This window comes from Mustela nigripes, chromosome 15 (assembly GCF_022355385.1).
Source record: "Mustela nigripes isolate SB6536 chromosome 15, MUSNIG.SB6536, whole genome shotgun sequence".
Classification (NCBI taxonomy): Eukaryota; Metazoa; Chordata; class Mammalia; order Carnivora; family Mustelidae; genus Mustela; species Mustela nigripes.
The window spans coordinates 4,369,001-4,388,145 of record NC_081571.1 but is presented as its reverse complement, the minus strand read 5'-3'; the positions used below and the strand labels follow the sequence as shown (position 1 = coordinate 4,388,145).

The window sequence follows — 19,145 nt, the reverse complement described above, 5'->3', positions numbered from 1 at the left end:
GCTAGCTGAAGCAGTCTCAGCTTGCTACTTCTCCGCCATCTTGACTCCTCCTAGATTTTATTTTTAAAGTAATCTCTACACCCAATGTGGGGATTGAATTTACAACCTTGAGATCAACAGCTGCACACTCTGTTGATGCAGACAGCCAAGGCAGCCCTTTTAGTTTTTGTTAGTGGATGAAACTTTCAATGCTTCCAAATGCTTTTGCTTGGTGAATTGACTAAATGTACTGTTTTGCTTTGATATTTTATGATTTTTCCTTTTTTTTTTTTTGAACTGCAAGAATTAAGGAAAACCAGCCATACCATAAACTGTCAGTTACCATGAGGCACAAATTGTTTTCCTTGTTTAAGTATATTCAAGACGGTAACCTGTGATAAATGAAAAATAAACATTTGGGGCAAGAAATGTGTTTATGCAAGCTGAGATCAATCAATAATTCATTCGTTAATTATGCATTTGTAGACACTGATTTTTTTAATCAATGAATTGTTTTAAAAAAACACTAAAACAGAAGGAATTAAATTCCCAAGATACCACTTTCAGACCGTTACACAACTAGATAAAATTATTAATTTCCTAGAGAAATACAGGTGGTCAAAATTGACCCTTATTAAACGTACAGGTTTAAAAAGACAAATTTCCATAAAAGAAGAATTACACTCTTAAGGAATTATTTTTTAAAAATTCCTCAGACCCATATGATTTCACAGAGAATTCCATGAAACCTTTAGAGATCAGAGCATCCAACTGTCCAAAAATTATTCCAGAACATTGATAATGAAGGAAATCCTCCTAATTTAGGAAATCCTCCTAATCTTCCTATTCACTGAAGCATGAATAACATCATTACCTAAACTTTACAAAAAAACAGCACACCAAAAGGAAAGCTGCAGACCAATATCATTTATGTATAGAAGTATGAAGATTCTAAATAAAATATTACCAGGTAGAATTGAACATCATTGTAAGGAAAGAACATACTGTGACCAAGGAAAATTCACTCAATGAGTGCAAAATTGTTCCAGTATTAGAAAATCCATTAACATAATACACTGTATTAATACACCTAAAGGATATATAAATATAAATATCATCATAAATGCTAATGAACCTTTGAGAAAATTTAACAGCCATTCAATACAAAATAGAAACTGATATTTATTTATTTGTTTTTTTTAATAAAATATACATTCACATCATCTTACTTAATAGAGGAACACCAATTGCATTTCCCTTCAGGCTGGGAAAAAGCCAGGATGCATACTACCTCCACTTGTTTCTCAACTGCTCTACTGATACTGGGACAGGGGGTGAGATAAATCAGTTGGAGACACAGAGTTGGAAAAGAAGGTGTAAAAGTATATTGCAGATGCTAGGACTGCGTACCTAAAAAATCCCAAGGCGCCAACATAAAATGGACTCAAAGAATAAAAAGTTCAGTAAGGTTCTTTAAATAAAATTAATACACAACAATCAGTGGCTTTCATATCCAAAACAATACTTTGTCAGAGGATTATGACGGTAGATAGGATAAAACCTCATTTATAATTGAAACAAAGATAAGCAGAGACGCTTAGGGATAAACTTAACATGAATTATGTAAACTCATTAAACTTATTCTTGTTAAACTTAACTAGAAATATGTCAGAAAACTTTTAAGTTCTCCTGAAAGGACAAAAATAGACTTTAATGAATAGAAAAACACCCTATGTTTTTGGATAAATGATGTCAGTTTTCCCTAATTTATGAATTAAACATAATCCTAATAAAAGAATATGCTTTTTCTTGAACTAAACAAGTTAACACTCAAGTTCATATGGAAAAATAAACAAGAACTGACAGAGAGATGTTGAAAAAGTCAGTACAAGGGTACGTGGATGTGTGTGTGTGTGTGTGTGTGTGAGAGAGAGAGAGAGACAAAGAGAGAGAATAATCCTATTTGACCTTAAAATATCTTCTAAATCCTGTTTAACAAGGTTGGTACTGGGACCTGAATAGAAAGTCTAGCAAATAGGGCAGAAAACATACAAACAGACCCATGTGGATACGGAAATTTAATACATGATAAAGGTTGTACTTCAAATTGTAGCAGCAAAGGTAGAATTTCTAGTTAATAATCTAATTGTTGGAACCTCTGTTTGGCCGACTGGAAAAGATAAAATTAGATGCAGACCTTACACCTTATACCTCACACAAGAATAACCTCTAAATGTATCAGGGATCTACAATTATCTTTTTTTTTTTTTAAGATTTTATTTATTTATTCATGAGAGACAGAGAGAGAGGAATGCAGAGGGAGAAGCAGGCTCCTTGCTGAGCAGGGAGCCCAATGTGGGACTGGATCCTAACACCATGGGATCATGACCTGAGCTGAAGGGAGACGCTTAACCGACTGAGTCCCTATTTAAGGTGCCTTCTACAATCTATCTTGATGTAAAAGGGAAAGCCAGACCAATAATGGGGCTGACAACTTCCTCTTTCTGTAAGGAAAGTTTCAAACTATGGTTTAAAATCCAGATTTAATAAAAAAAAAAGAATAATTTTGAGTATATAAACATTAAAAATTAGTAGAAAGTGTTAATAGGAAAAATGCTAATATTCAGAATATATATACATTTTAATCCCTATAAATCTGCTTTACAAAGTAACTAAAGCAGCAGAGCAGATGGAGTAAATTCCAGAAGCAGGAGCCTTAATAACAGAACAGAAATATGAAAGATGCTTAACCACCCTAGTCACCAGGGAAATGAAATGTAAAATAACACATGATAACACTCATCAGCATGAAAAAGTTCATAAAGCCTGACACTGAAATGCTGGAAAAAGGTGAGAAAAGAGACTCACACTGCTCACGGAATTATAAATCAGCACAAAGCACCTGGAGGTATGCTGGCCAGGTTTGGCAAAGTTCAGTATGTTCACATCAGAAACCAACACTCTGTGAAACTTGGTAGAAGAGCCAACCCAGAGCAGTGCTCTTCATGGCTGTCTGAAAGAAGTCTGAAAAACTAGGTGCCCATTACCCATTTTTAGGTTCACACTGTGTTTTACATAAATTTAAGTATTTGCAAAAGATACCATTTCTGTCACATTAGAAACACTCATTTTGAAAGAAGACTCATCACTTTACAGTGTATTTGATGGAATCTAAAAGTCATGGAGAGTTGATTCCCACCTGCTTTGCGTTATGATCCAATATGTTAAAATTTATTTTGCTTAAATTGTCCAGCTTTGACTGAAAGCTTTTGGACTGGGAACTCTTTCATTTGGCCCCTTGTCCTTTTGATGTACTCTTGCTGTTTTGATTTTTGAGCACATCTCATTCACTGGTGCTGCAAAATGCTCCAAATTTATCCTCTACATTCACTGCCCCGGTCCTAGAATTTGCCACTGCTCTTAAGAATCCTGATTCCTTTTATTGCAGAATGGTATGGGAAAGAAAGGACTGTGGGCACCTGGATGGCTCAGTCGGTTAAGCCACTTCCTTTGGCTCAGGTCATGACCCTGGGGTCCTGGGATGGAGCCCTATGTTCTGGCTCCCAGCAGCTCAGCAGGTGTCTGCTTCTCCCTCTGCCCCTCCCCCTGCTCTCCCTTTCAGTAGCTCTCTGTTTCAAATGAATAAATAAAATCTTAAAAACAAACAAACAAACAAACCAAGTACTCATTGCCACTGATTTTATTTTCATTACTTGATCTCTCATTTCTAGAATCTGAATTTTGTTCTTTTCCAAATCTGCCATTTTCATACTATTTTGACTTTGCCTTATCTTTATATTCAGTTTTTTTGTCCTCTTTGAGCATTTTATTCATGTTTGTTTTAAAATCTCTTACTTTGTTCGACTACTTAGAGTTTTAGGGGATAACTTGTAGTGGCTGCTGACTTTTTGTCTTTTCATTATTATATTATTATTATTATTACAGTAAACTCATTTTCAGCAAGGGATTTTTACCATAGGTGTTTTTATGTTATGGGTAATGGGATAATTTCTTCACTATAGCTTGGCTTTAATGTAGTTAACATTAATTTTCTAGATTTGAGCTCTTATACAATGAGGTAGTATGGGTTTAGTCCTCTGATCTTAGCCAAAGCAAAGGCCTATCATTCATAGTTTCTTGTGGGTAACTCAACCCATGGACCAAGACCAAGCGTCTTTAGACTACTAGGCAAATTGTTTCAAACATCTTTCAGGGGACCAGGGTTTACAAGGTATCTCAGTCTGGGCATTTCATGTGCTCTCTCTCTCTGACACACACACACACACACACACACACACACACAGCAATGCCTTGGTATCACAGTCCTATAATCTATTAAAAAATAAACATTGTTAAAATGTCTATACTGCCTAGAGCAATCTATACCTTCAATGCCATTCTGATCAAAATTCCACCAGCAGTTTTCAAAGAGTTGGAGCAAACCATCCTAAAATTTGTATGGAATCAGAAGAGACCCTGAATTGCTAAGGAAATGTTGAAAAAGAAAAACAAAGCAGGGGGTATCATGTTGCCTGATTTCAAGCTTTACTACAAAGCTGTGATCACCAAGACAGCACGGTACTGGCATAAAAACAGACACATAGACCTGTGGAACATAGTAGAGAGCCCAGGTATGGACCTTCAACTCTATGGTCAAATAATCTTTGACAAAGCAGGAAAAAAAAAATACAGTGGAAAAAGACATTCTCTTCAATAAATCATGCTGGGAAAATTGAACAGCTATATGAAGAAGAACAAAACTCGACCATTCTCTTACACCGTACACAAAGATAAACTTGAAATGGATAAAAGACCTCAACGTGAGACAGGAATCCATCAGAATCATAGAGGAGAACATAGGTAGTAACCTCTTCGATATCAGCCACAGCGGCTTCTTTCAAGAGATGTCTCAAAAGTGAATGAATTTTTGGGAAATTCAAAGGGGAAACAAAAGTGAATGAATTTTTGGGAAATTCAAAGGGGAACCCTCTTACACTGTTGGTGGGAATGCAAGTTGGTGCAGCCTCTTTGGAGAACAGTGCGGAGATTCCTTAAGAAATTAAAAATAAAGCTTCTGTATGACCCTGCAATTGCACTACTGGGTATTTACCCCAAAGATACAGATGTAGTGAAAAGAAGGGCCATCAGTACCCCAGTGTTCATAGCAGCAATGGCCATGATCGCCAAACTGTGGAAAGAATCAGGATGCCCTTCAGTGGACAAATGGATAAGGAAGATATGGTCCATATACACTATGGAGTATTATGCCTCCATCAGAAAGGATGAATCCCCAACTTTTCTATCAACATAGACGGGACTGGAAGAGATTACGCGGAATGAAATAAGTCAAGCAGAGAGAGTTAATTATCATATGGTTTCACTTATTTGTGGAACATAAGAAATAACACAGAGGACTTGGGGAGATGGAGAGGAGAAGGGAGTTGGGGGAAATTGGAGGGGGAGACGAACCACGAGAGACTATAGACTCTGAAAAACAATCTGAGGGTTTTGAAGGAGCAGGGGGTGGGAGGTTGGGTGAGCCTGGTGGTGGGTATTATGGAGGGCACGTATTGCATGGAGCACTGAGTGTGGTGCATAAGATATGAATTCTGGTACACTGAAAAGAAATTAAAAAATAAATGAAACCTAAATTCCTAGCCCTTAAGCTCTATGACCTCCTGATATTTTATATATCTTGGCTTTAGCTTTTACTTTGCTCTGACAATGAATTTCTTCTTTGTTACTGGGACCTAAGAATAAGCTTGTCTGAGATGTATTTATAGGTATTTGAGCAATATTTATAAGTATATAATATATATTTATAAATATTTATTTGCTCATTCATTCATTCATTCATTCACTCATAAGGAAACTAGTATTTACAAATGTTTGAAACAGGAGTAAATGTTCCCATGTTCTTTCGCTTTATTTATCTAATGAAGTCACACCTATATTACTTACTATGTGCTAGGCATCCTTTTGAGAAATTTACAAATAATAACTTAATTGCCACCACATCCCCATTGGGTACAGAGGATTTACAGTTTATACTGTGATATTAATGTCTACTGATTTCCTTAAGTTTCAATTCAAATGCTTCCTTCTCTATGACATCATCTCAGATTACCCTGGGAAGATTTTATGCTTTTTCGCTTATGCCCTCACTATATTTTGGACTTTCATCAGAACAAAGAATTGTATTGTTCTAACTTGTTTGCATGATTCCTAACAGACTTTAAAATTATTAAAGCATTATATCCAGGCATTTTATTTCTGTAGAAATAGCAACTGTTCTGGTACATAAACATGTTTAGTATATTTTTGCTGAATTTTTAAAAAAGAATGAATTATATCATATATGAATGAAATATATCACGTATGAATGAAAAGTAGCATGTCAGAATGGAGGCAGCATATCAGACTTCCTACTTTCCTTGTGAATGATTTTGCTGTAAGAAATGTAAATATAGTTTAAATACATATTAATTACCTTTCTTCTTAAAGAAAATAATTGTCATCCTTCTATGACTATCATTTGAGCACATATCAAAATTTAAACTTATGTTATATAAAGATGTATATTTCAGAGATATATTTATAAATGCAAAATGATCTAGACCCTACAAAACCCATATTCATTGTTTTCAGGATATTCTAGAATCACTCTCACTTTATTCAGGCCAGGAATAGTAATAGTACTGGACTCAGAAATATAAAGTGAAAGACAGTTTATGGTAAGAATTTATAGAAGAAAATATGAACATAATACAATCATTTAGAGGAGTCTGGTTGTAAATGGAAAGAATAAATCACTCAAGGGACCACTTAGAAGAGAATATACCCAACGAACATGGACTTTGGAGTCAGATCTGAATTTGAATCATCTGTTGGTTTCTTCCTTTCTTCTTTCTGTATCTATCATCTATCTATTTAATAATGTTGGCTACTTTTAAAAAAATATTAATTAACTTATTTTCAGCATAACAATATTCATTATTTTTTCACCACACCCAGTGCTCCATGCAATCTGTGCTCTCTATAATACCCACCACCTGGTACCCCAAGCTCCCACCCCACCGCCCCTTCAAACCCCTCAGATTGTTTTTCAGAGTCCATAGTCTCTCATGATTCACCTCCCCTTCCAATTTCCCCCAACTCCCTTCTCCTCTCTAACTCCCCATGTCTTCCATGCTATTTGTTATGCTCCACAAATAAGTGAAACCTTATGATAATTGACTCTCTCTGCTTGACTTATTTCACTCAGCATAATCTCTTCCAGTCCCGTCCATGTTGCTACAAAAGTTGGGTATTCATCCTTTCTGATGGAGGCACAATACTCCATAGTGTATATGGACCACATTTTCCTTATCCATTCGTACGTTGAAGGGCATCTTGGTTCTTTCCACAGTTTGGCGACCGTGGCCATTGCTGCTATAAACATTGGGGTACAGATGGCCCCTCTTTTCACTACATCTGTATCTTTGGGATAAATACCCAGGAGTGCAATGGCAGGGTCATAGGGAAGTTCTATTTTTAATTCTGAGGAATTCACAGACCTGTACCCCTGGGGATAAAAATATATGTTTATAAAAAATAAAAAATTAATAAAAAAAAAGAAAAAAAAAGATATTAATTGTTCTGCATATATTTCAAGTTCAAACACTGAATATAATCTTAAACAACACCTTAGACTTTAGACTCTTGTTTTAAAAAAATAGTATTTGATTTTGTTAGAAAATACAAATATAATATTGGAATAAACAGTTATAGCAATAAATGTCATTCATTCCGTAGTGCATTGATAAACTGAAGTACACATAAGAACATGGAGACTCTTACAAAGAATACATTTATAATCTGGTACTAGGTGATTTTGTATATTCTGACATTATGTAAATATAAAACAAAGGTTGAGGATATCATGCTAAGTGAAATACAAATACTGTATGATTTCACTTTTAGGACGTGCCTCGAGTTGTCAAATTGTGGAGACAGAAAGTAGAATGGTGGTTTCCAGGGGTTGGTAGAGTGAGAATGGGGAGTCGTTTACTGGCCAGAGTATTAGTTTTGCAAAATGAAAAGAATTCTGTAGGTGGATGGTAGTGATGGTTGTACAACATTGGGAATGTACTTAAAACTTTTGAACTGTATACTAAGAAGTAGTTAAGATGGTAAGTTTTCTGTTTTGGGTGGATTAAACATAGAGTGGCACTTGTTACTTCCTTTGGATTTTAGTAAGTTAATGACTATTTAATAAGTGGAACATCATGAGGATAAAGACAATTAGTGCAATAAGATATGATCTGGTAATGACTGCTAAAATATTATTCCAGTACATATCCAGGTATCTTCCATAAGAGAGTTTATATTTGAACAAAATTCTTACCTCAGGTCCTGAAATGGGTCAGCTCTTACGAGGGGGGTCTCCACTGAATGTTCAAAAAGAGCACCCTCAGGCCCTAAACAAAGCCAGAGATGCAACATTTTACAATGATAAAACAAATGACATCAAACTAATTAAACATTTAGTCTCTATATTAAAGCACAAGCAGATTTTTATCTTGTTGCTGAATTTGTACAGATGTGAGCAGAAAATATAATTGATGTATAGCAACTAATGTATAGGATTTTTAAACTCTTCCGATAAACAGATTATTCTAAGAGTGTCGGTGGCACTCTTTTACAAGGAACTATAATTTTGTAACTAGTTTTTAAATGTATAACAATTACTTAACATAACCAGTTAGTGATGTCATAATGTAATATGTATATGATGAATATGATGTAATCATGGTAATGCACATAAGTACAAAGGCATAAAGCCTATAAACAGAAACATATTACCATTAAATAAGAGCAGCAATTTCTCTATCATTGAAATTGTCAACCTTCAAATTATCTGATAGTACTTCTATTATTATTATTTGGTCTCAAAGTAAATATTCCTCAGAACCTATCTGCATATATAAAAATAGATACTTCATAAATGGTTTCATAAAATGACTTTTAATAAATCATTTTCAATGTGACTGTATTTCCCTTGCATATGCATTCATATTTAATATTCCCAGCTCTGATTATATAAAAATGTATAACTGGTGCAACATCTGTTTCTTGTGGAAAATAGAACATGCAGTTTGGGGTCATATAACCTAAATTATAGACCGGGGAAAAAAGTTCCACAATAAAATATCATTATATAAATAATGCATTTAAATAACAGTATAATATGATCCTGTATAAATATTATTTGTATAAGGAAAGCATAGTAATAGAAAATCCCAGTATTACAATGTTAACTTATTTTTTTTAAAGAATGTATCACCATGATTAGACATAGTAAATGGTCTGGTCATTTCCGCTATAAAATATCAGTAGTATTTGGATAATACCATCCTTCTTTCTCTTCTGAATCCTAGAATACTTTATGATGAATGGATACTCATGTGAAGATCTAGGAAGACCACGGTACAAAATGAGTTGAAATGGCAGTGAAGACTTCACGGACAGAATCCAACACTGAAGGGGAAATTGCTGTAGGCTGCTCTATTCTTCCCTTCCCATAGGTCTTTTAATTATAGAAGTAGAGTTCGGCATGAATACCTCTGTTCGAACAGCACATAATATATACCCAAACATCTGTTAGATTTTTATGTCTATATTGATAACTAGTAAGATTGATTCCACACATATATTGAGTACTTATGGACTGAAATGAGTTTTTCAAGTGGTACAAAAACAAGAGATTTCCATTGCCCGACCTCACAGTCAAACCTTCACATAACATCTCTACTGCTTTCAATCCATTCCATTCCTCCACAACTGCAAACTGCCTTTTGCCTCAATACTCCAAAGAAGATGCTCTTAAGATAATCATGACCTCCATGATGACACATTCAATGACAGTTTCTGTTCTCATCTTTCCTGGAAACCAGATTCTGGGAACACAGTCTCTCTTGGTATCAAGAAAATGGCTCCTGTGGCATTCCTCTCACCGCATTATCTGTTTCACACTTTCCTTGAGTGGTTACCCATCTTTTCCCTAGTTGGCCTCGAATACTGGCATCTCTCAGAGCTCAGTTGGTTGATGATGTTCCCATTTATATCTCTCGTCAAGACCTCAACTCTGTGCAACAAAGAGCTCACATATCCTAGGGCTGACTCTAATATATGCACTTGGCTGTTTCATAGATACCTTGCAACTCTGCATCTAAAAAATTAACCATCTATTCTCTTTGCCTTGCAAATGTGTTCTCCTCTTCTGTCTTCTCCATTACCCAAAGAATAATGTCATCATCCAGAAACAAATATAATCTTTCTATCTTTGGAAAGATTTTGGATCTTTGGATCTTTGGATCATCAAAGATGATCCCCTCTCTCAATTCCTGCCACCCATTTGATCTACTGGCAAGAGTTTATATGTCAGTTCTTAATTTGGAATCATTATCTCCCTTCAGTGACCACTGTTACTTAGTCCAGGTCACCAGGGGATAGATACTGTCTTTACAGTTGACATCCTCCTAACTGGTCTTACTGTTTCCTCTCTTTCCTCCAAGCAATCTATTCTCCCTTATAATGATTATATTGATCTTAAAATGTACAGCAAATCAGAGTACCCTGTTTGAAACAACTCTTCCATTGCATTTTAAAAATTTTCTTATGTTACGTTACTTACCATACAGTACACCATTAGTTTTTTTTAAATATTTTATTTATTCATTTGACAGACGAGATCACAAGTAGGCAGAAAGGCAGGCAGAGAGGGGAAGGGAAGCAGGCTCCCTGCTGAGCAGAAAGCCCAAAGTGGGGCTCGATCCCAGAACCCTGGGATCATGACCTGAGCTGAAGGCAGAGGCTTTAACCCACTGAGCAACTCAGGTGCCTCCATCATTAGTTTTTGATGTAGTGTTCCATGACTCATTATTTGCCTAAAACAGGCAGTTCTCCATGCAGTAGGTGCCCTCCTTAATACCCATCACTGGGCTCACTCATCCCTCCACCTTCTCCCCTCTAAAACCCTCAGTTTGTTTCCCATAGTTCATAGTTCATGGTTTGTCTCCCCCTGATTCCTCCCCTCATTTTCCCTTCCTTCTCCTAACGTCTTCCATGCTATTCTTTATGTTCCACATATCATCATATGATTTCACTCTTCCATTGCATTTAAAACAAATCCTAAATCCTTATAATGGCCAACAAGTATATGCAAAAACTTGTTTTTCTGTGTCTCCTCTTATACCAGGCTTTGTTTCAGACTTAAATATAATTTAAACATAAAAAATAATGAAATAATAGGCATAGATAAACTCAAATAGGACAGCTATCAAAATGAATGTTAATGTTTTAAACTCCTTATTAAAAACCAAAGTCTATTAGACTGGGTTAAAAAAAATTCCAACCACACCTCTCTTTCAAGAGAAATGTAAACTGTTTAATATGAGGAGAATTTAGGTTCAGAGGATAATATAAAGAGGCCATTCAGCAGCTCCTCTTATAGGTTTACTGACATCATCCCACAAGGAAGTGATGCTTAGGATCATTGGAACCACCACAATTAAAAGGGTAATGTCAACACACTTAAGAGAAGCAAAGCTAGAGTATTACTGGACTATTGAATTAATCAAACTGAAGCTACCCTGACTCCAGACTTTTCATGTAAGATAATATATATTCTTATCATTTAAACCAGATTTAATTTGGTCTTTTGTTCCTTTCACCTGAAGATTTTTAACCAATTGGCCAGGTCATCAACTGTTCATAGAGCTTCATTACAAAGTGCTTGGAGATATGTTCTTAAAGGATATGGTGATCTCTTAGCATCTTCTAGATAATCTGTCAAGTATCTTTTTAAGGGACCTGGATTTATTATCTTTGTTTATGTTCACTTTTTCAGCTGTTGAAATCTTTTTCTCCAGATCCTCTTTTGTCAGTGGCTTTGTGAGTGATTCAACCATTTCTACTCCATCACTTCTGACCTCATGTAAGCCTGCTTAGCTGCACAGGTGCAAATAAATAGACTGGCTTATCATTAAATCTTGTTTTCCTCAAGGGAAACTAGATACCATTACAGGACCATGTTTTTATTAATAAAAGTTTGGGAAATGAACCCAGCCTAGCAAATCCCTGCCAAGGAATTAAAGTATACTTTTTGCCAGAAGTCAGTTCTGGTAATGGTATAAAAATTTTTTTCAAGATGAAATTTTGATGTTACTTCAATAATATGTTCTACAATTGCAGTTAACAAAAGGGGCATACTAACTTTGGTCACTTGGTGACCAATTCTATTTTTAGGGGGAAAAGTGAGACTGCTTAAAGGCCTTAGTCAGTTTCAAAGTGAGTTTGTTATATTATTTAATCCCCCCCATAAAAATGATTTAAAAACAACTCTTCAGTTTCCTAGCTGACTAAAGTCTAAATGGAACTTAAGACTTTTTAAAGAATGCTACCTTACTGAAATATATTTGACACATAACACTGAGTAAATGTAAGGTGTAAAACATGTTAATTTGATACATTTATATATAACTGTCATTGTAGTGATAACTAGCATCCTTATCATACTACATAATGGTCCTTTGTTTTTAGTGAGTTCAGTAACTAAGTTTTAGTCTCTTAGCAATTTTGATGACTATTATACAATAATGTTTTCTATATTCATTATACTGTACATTAGATCTCTAGGACTTATTTATTGCTCATTGCAAGTTTGTACCCTTAAATAACATCTGCCCTATCCGTCATTCACTGGTAACTATTTTCTTCTTCTTCTTCTTCTTTTTAATGAGTTTGGCTTTTTAAAGTCCACATGTAAGTGATATCACACCAGTACTTGTTTTTCTGACTTACCTCACTTAGCATAATGTGTTCAAGGTCTATCCATTTTGTTACAAATGGCAGGATGTCCTTCTTTATCATGATAGGATAATATTCTACTGTATATCCTACTATATCTTTGTCCATTCATCTGTTGATAGGCACTTAAGTTGTCTCCCTGTCTTGGCTATTGTGAATAATGCTGCAATAAACATGGGAGTTTATATATCTCTTCAATATCCTGTTTTCAGTTCCTTTGGGTATATACCCAGAAGTGGAACTGCTGGGTAATATAGCAGATCAATTTTTAATTTTTCGAGGAAACTCAATACTATTTTCCACAGTGGTTGAGACAATTTACATTCCCAACAACAGTGTACTTCTTCTCTCCACATCCTCACCATCATGTTTTCTCTTACTTTCTTGATGAAAGCCACTCTAATGGATGTAAGGTGATATTGCATTATGGTTTTGATTTGTATTTCCTAAATGAATAGTGGTGTTGAACATTTTTTCATGTACCTGTTGAAAATTTGGATGTCTTCTTAGAAAAATGTCCATATAATTTCTTTGCCCATTTTAAAATCTGACTTTTTTTGGTTTGTTTTTGAGTTGTACGAGGTTTTTGTTATTATCACTGTTATTCATTTGTATGAGTTCTTTATGTACTTTAGCTATTAACCCCTTGTCTGATACATGGTCTATAAAACTTCACCACACTTTGTAGGTTGGTTTTTCATTTTGTTATTTGTTTATTTTGTTGTTTGGAAGCCTTAAGTTTTACGTAGTCCCTTTTGTTGGGTTTTGCTTTTGCTCTTTGTGCTTTTGGTGTCATGTCCAAAAAATCTTTGCCAAGACCAGTGTTGACAATCTTCTCTATGTTTCCTTCAAGGAGTTTTATAGCATCAGCTCTTATGTTCAAGTCTTGGATTCGTTTTGAGTTAGTGTGGTGTAAGACAGATATCAAATTCACTGTTCTGCATTATTTATCCAGTTTTCCCAACACCATCCTTTCCCTATTGGGTGTTTTGGTTCCCTTGTTGAATATTAGTTGAATATATATGTGGGGGTTTAATTCTGGGTTCTCAATTCTGTTCCATTGGTCTATGTATCTATTTTTATGCCATACCATACTGTTTTTATTACTATAGTTTATAGTACAGTTTGAAACCAGTGTGATATGTTTAGCTTTTGTTTTTTTCCTCTCAAGATGGCTTTGCTCTTAGGGGTCTTTTGAAGTTCCAAATAGTTTTTTATATTTCTGTGAAGAATGCATTGGTTTAGTGGGCAAGGATTGAGTTGAATCTATAGATGTCTTTGAGTAGTACAAACATTTGCACATTATTGATACTTTTGGTCCATGAATATGGTGACTTTCCATTTGTTCGTGCCTTCTTCAATTTCTTTCAATAGAGTCTGGTAGCTTTCATTGTATAGATCTTTTACTTCTTTGGCTAAATTTATTCATTTTTAATTGTTTTTTTATGCTATTGTGAACAGGATGGTTTCCTTTCTTTTTCAGATGTTTCATTATTAGTGTATAGAGATGCAACTGATTTCTGCATGTTGATTTTATATCTTGCAACTTGGTGATTAGTGCTAGCTGTTTTTTTGGTTGAATCTTTAAGGGATTTTCCACATACAAGTCATATCATCTGCAAGCAGAATCTGCTGAAGAATTAAAGAGGTTTCATTTTATTCTTTGAGTACTTAAGAAAAAGGTAATGACAAGGAAACATTTCTTTATGCAAGAGTCAAGATTAGGACTTATAACATACGTCAAGAATTTGGAGTGCACCACCTTAAAGAAAGAGCAGCTTGATCCCTTCTTTTACATCCCATGAATATTAGGGCAGTTATGAAGTAACCAGGAAAGAGAAAGTGAAGCAAAGTATTTTATTTTCTTTCCCAGTCCCCAGAATGGAGCTGGCGTCTCTCTTATCAAATCTTCTTTCCTTGGCTGTCAACTGCTGCTGCTTCTGCTCCAAGAAACTCCAAAGGCTATTTGGAGTCAATCTATTTAAAACAAGACCAAACTTTTATAATAAGTAAGTAGTGGAACAGCTTTAATGGAAATTCATCTTTAAAAATCAAAGTTTATAAAGATATTCTTATTGTATTTTATATTTAACAAAACTAGTTATAATTAGAGCAACTACGAAATCATAGAAAATGATCAAAGAATAAATCAAGTTTTGTTTTCACGTGTAATTTTTCCAACAGTTGGAATTATATGATGGTTGTATTAATTTTCTATTTATGTGTCACAAATTATGACAAACTTAACTGCTTAAAACAGTATCCACTTATTAGCTCATAGGTCTGTAGGTCAGAAGTCTTACCTAGTGGGCATGGCTGGATTTTAAGCTCAAGGTACCGTAAAGTCAAAATCAAGGTGTCAGCTATGCAGGGCTCTTTTCTGGAGTGTCTGGGTAAGAATCTGGTTCCAAGCCTAGTCAAGTTGTTGGCAGAATAGAGTTTCCTGTGGTTTTAGGTGTGAGGCTCTGTTTTCTTACTGTCAGCCTACCACCTAAGATTCTAGAAGCCACCACATTTTTTGTCGTACGGCCCCTTCTATCTTCATATAGCAATAGAGAACAAATCCTTGTTGCACTTTGAATTTCTTTGATGTCCCTTTGTACTACCAGCCAGAGAATACTCTCTGCTTATAAACTGCTTGTGTGATTAGACTAGATCATTGAGAACTAATCCTCAGATGGACAAACTCCCTTTTGGCATGGAATAACATAATCATGGGAGTGATCTCACCACATTCACAGATTCCTTCCATGCTCAGAGGTGAGGGCATTTTATAAAGGCAGAGGTCATTGGGGATCATTCTTAGAATCTTGCCTACCATAGTAACACAATATGAAACTGTATGTAATTTTTAACACATGCAGTAAAACCATCGTAACAGTCAAATCGATGGCACTGCCAATCTTCCCAAAGATGAATATTTTAATCTTGGGATAGTAAAATTATTGATCTCTGAAGTACCTATCAGGTCATCTTCTTTGTTCATTTTCACTTCTTTCGGTCGCTGGCAAGTCTGACTCTCAAGATCTTTTGTTACTGGCTTTGTCAGTGATTTCAGTATTTCTACATATCTTTTAACTTCTAGGAAACCCTGTGTCTTTTGGAAGACTTGCAATTTAATTTCATAATTGATTTGTCCTTGCTTTGTTGCACTCTGTATAATATCCTCCAGTCAATGAGAGACCAGTGGGTAAAGATGTTTGGGGCTGTAGTGTGAAGCACAGATGGGTGAAAGTTGCTCCAGGTCACAAGCTACTCAGTGGAGCAGCTGGGATTGGAACTCAGTCTGGTTCTCAAAAAGTTCTCAGAAAGTTATCCACTCTTATTTTTAATAATTGTCTATTATTTAACAATTTTAAAATAATTTAATAATATTTATATTAATATTTACCTCCATTAACATACTTTAATAATTTAATAATATTTAGTGATTGTCTATTAATAACCATTTATTAATAGTCATTCATTCTCTACACTCTGTTTAGAACAATTAGCCTCACTTTTTCTTTCTGATAAATCTTGATGCATTTTCCTAGGACCAACTCAAATTCCTCTTTCCTTGAAAAACCTTGTCTGACACACTCTGTGCCACTTTCTGTCACACTCCAGCACAAATGATGCCTTTCTCCAGGCTGCTCCTATAGCCCATCGCCCAGACATCTCTTACAGTCCTTAGCAGACTGTGTCCAACTGATTAGTTTATGTTATAAGTTCTCCAGCTAAAATAAACATTATGTAAAAGGAAGTACTTCTTAATTATTTTATACTATAGGTGTTTAGCTTACTTATTAGCAGACAGTACACATTAGGTCAATGTTAATAAAGTCCAGAGAAACAATGTAGGTTTACGGTAAATCAGTGGTTCTCAACTAGAAGTGATTTTGCAATGCCTTCAGCTTCCTGAAAACTTTTGGCAAAGCTTGCAGACATTTTGGTTGTCTTAACTCTGGGGGAAAGAATGCTACTCGATCTATGCATTAAAGGGTCAGGGGTGCTGCCAAATATCCTGCAATGCATAGGATAGTCCCACAGCCACACCAAAAATGTCATCTAGCCCAAAATGTCAGTAGTGTTAAGGCTGAGAAAGTCTGTACACAATATTGAGAGGAAGTCAGACCTTAGATAGAAAAAGTAAGAAGGTAAGTCAGAATTGTAAGATTTCTTACATCTCTTTAATCACAAAATTCAAGGAAGCTATGAACATATTGATAAACTGAGGAGAGTCCAGGTTGGGATCAAACTGTACTGTTCATACATTCACCACTCAGGTTGCCCTAATGACATATTGTTACAGTGGCATAATGACAAGGAAAGTATACAGTAATTACAGGTGCTGTCTATTTGCTCTAGTTAGTCTCACTGGAGAGAAAAGGAGTTTGAAAGAAATTTGTACCTCAGACCAAAAGATTATGAAAGAGAAGTAGAATATAACTTATCTTTAAAAAGGCTAAAGGAAATGTGTGTGTGTGTGTCAGGGAGAGCAGCTATATGGCACCAACATGTATTTTCTGCTGATTCTGGACAAGCTAACATAGGGAGTGGTTCTCAGCATGTGGTCCCTAGCTCTGGAGCATTAGCATCGTATGAAAACTTATAAGAAATTCTCATATCTTGTTCCAGACCTACTGAATCAAAAACTCTGGGGATGAAGTGAAGCAACACACACACACACACACGCACACACACACACACACACACACACATGCACACACACACACACATTTTTTTCAAGCAACATATATTTTGACACGGTGTGATATATGGGTGATTCTGATACATATAAGCAGGCAATAAATAATATAGTTGCTTATCAATTTTTCTCACCTGTTCCACTAAAACTAATGTCAACATCAACACCTGGAAGGAGCCCTAGCCTCCTGTGTAGGATAACTTGGGTTTGAAGCAATGTGTCAAGCAGTCTAGGAATAGACTGATTTCCCTATGGATTTCATTGCTCTGCAGTGCAATAACACTTTATCAAGACCTCTGCTGTCTTCTGCATATACTAATCCACTTAATTCAGCAATGTTAGTACAATAGACATCATCAATCCACTTTTAAAAAGGAAGACTTTTATTTATTTGTCAAAAAGAGAGAGAGAAAGAGCACAGCAGGGGAAGTGGCAGGCAGAGGGAGAAGGAGACTCCTCTGTTGAGCAAGGAGCCTGATTCAGAACTCTATCTCAGGACCCTGGGATCATGACCGGAGTTGGAGGCAGATGCTTGACTGACTAAGCCACCAGGTGTCCCCATCAATTCATTGTTAAAAGTGGGGAAACAGCCAAAAGAGATGAACTTGGCTGAGGTGATATGACTAGTAATTGTTGAGATGGGAATAGAATCAAGATCTAGAAAGCCAGGAAACTTTGAATGATGCAACAGTAGATTTCTGATGACTAAGACTTTTGGGCAACCTAGCCATTTCTTTATTAGGAAATGATCAATTCCTTTAAATAGATTTAAATAGATTGCTAGTGTCCTTTATTTTAGTACAAAAACCACAGACCCTACTGTCTTAGTGTATGCTGCAACACAGGTTCTGATTCTTATATTATGTTTTGTTAGGAATTATATATTACATAAAGCTTTGTATGAGGGTTGAGTCTACTTCTTAAGTCAGTTTTTATTTATGAGTATTGGCAATAATGCATGAGAGAATGAAGTTGCTGTTGTTTTTCAGACTATTAGAGAAAAGTACTGGGATCAATTTAACCCTGGAAGTGTCTGTCCCTTAATGTTTTATAGTCTCGACAGAAGCTCAATGAGTACATTTCAAACATGTTCTGAACATTTTTTTTCCACAAAATTTCTTCTTTTTAGTGCTAAAAGTGATTTATATCAGAACCCTACCCAATCTTGATTTCCAAGAGAGTCAGATTTTTATAGGAATAGAGGGACTCCAAGTGCCTGATACAGTGAGAATGAAAGAAACTTGGAAGAAGATTGTCTTGCAAAAGACATATGGAAGAGATCCTAGAATATCATACAGATGATGGAGGAATTTATGGTAAGTCTTTGTGTCATAACCACTGGAAAGAGATAAAGGGTTACCATATTGTGGAAGAAAAGAGTGAGCAAAGATTTTTGAAGATGATTTCATTCTTCTAGGAGAATATCAAGAATTTAAAAAAAAAATGCCATGGAGAAGAGTCAAGAAATTCAAACTGCTTTTTCCTACCTGCTGGAAAAATTCCAGAGTAAATGTGCTAAAAGTAAAACATGCTTTTGTTGAAGTGTATTCTATAGGTTATTTTTTTTCTAAAGAGTTACTACATAGAAATAGATAAAGAAAATGTGATATTTATATCTGCAATGGAA

At 35.4% G+C, this 19,145-nt stretch overlaps 1 protein-coding gene across 2 annotated transcripts in view; it reads right to left on the bottom strand.

Moving 5' to 3' along the window:
• SGCG (sarcoglycan gamma) overlaps positions 1–19,145 on the bottom strand; it is a 148,633-nt gene that overhangs the window by 12,304 nt on the left and 117,184 nt on the right. For both annotated transcript variants that reach the window (XM_059378288.1, XM_059378289.1), the window contains exon 6: positions 8,366–8,438. In XM_059378288.1, the coding sequence (XP_059234271.1) occupies positions 8,366–8,438 (73 nt within the window). The remainder of the gene's footprint in view (positions 1–8,365; positions 8,439–19,145) is intronic.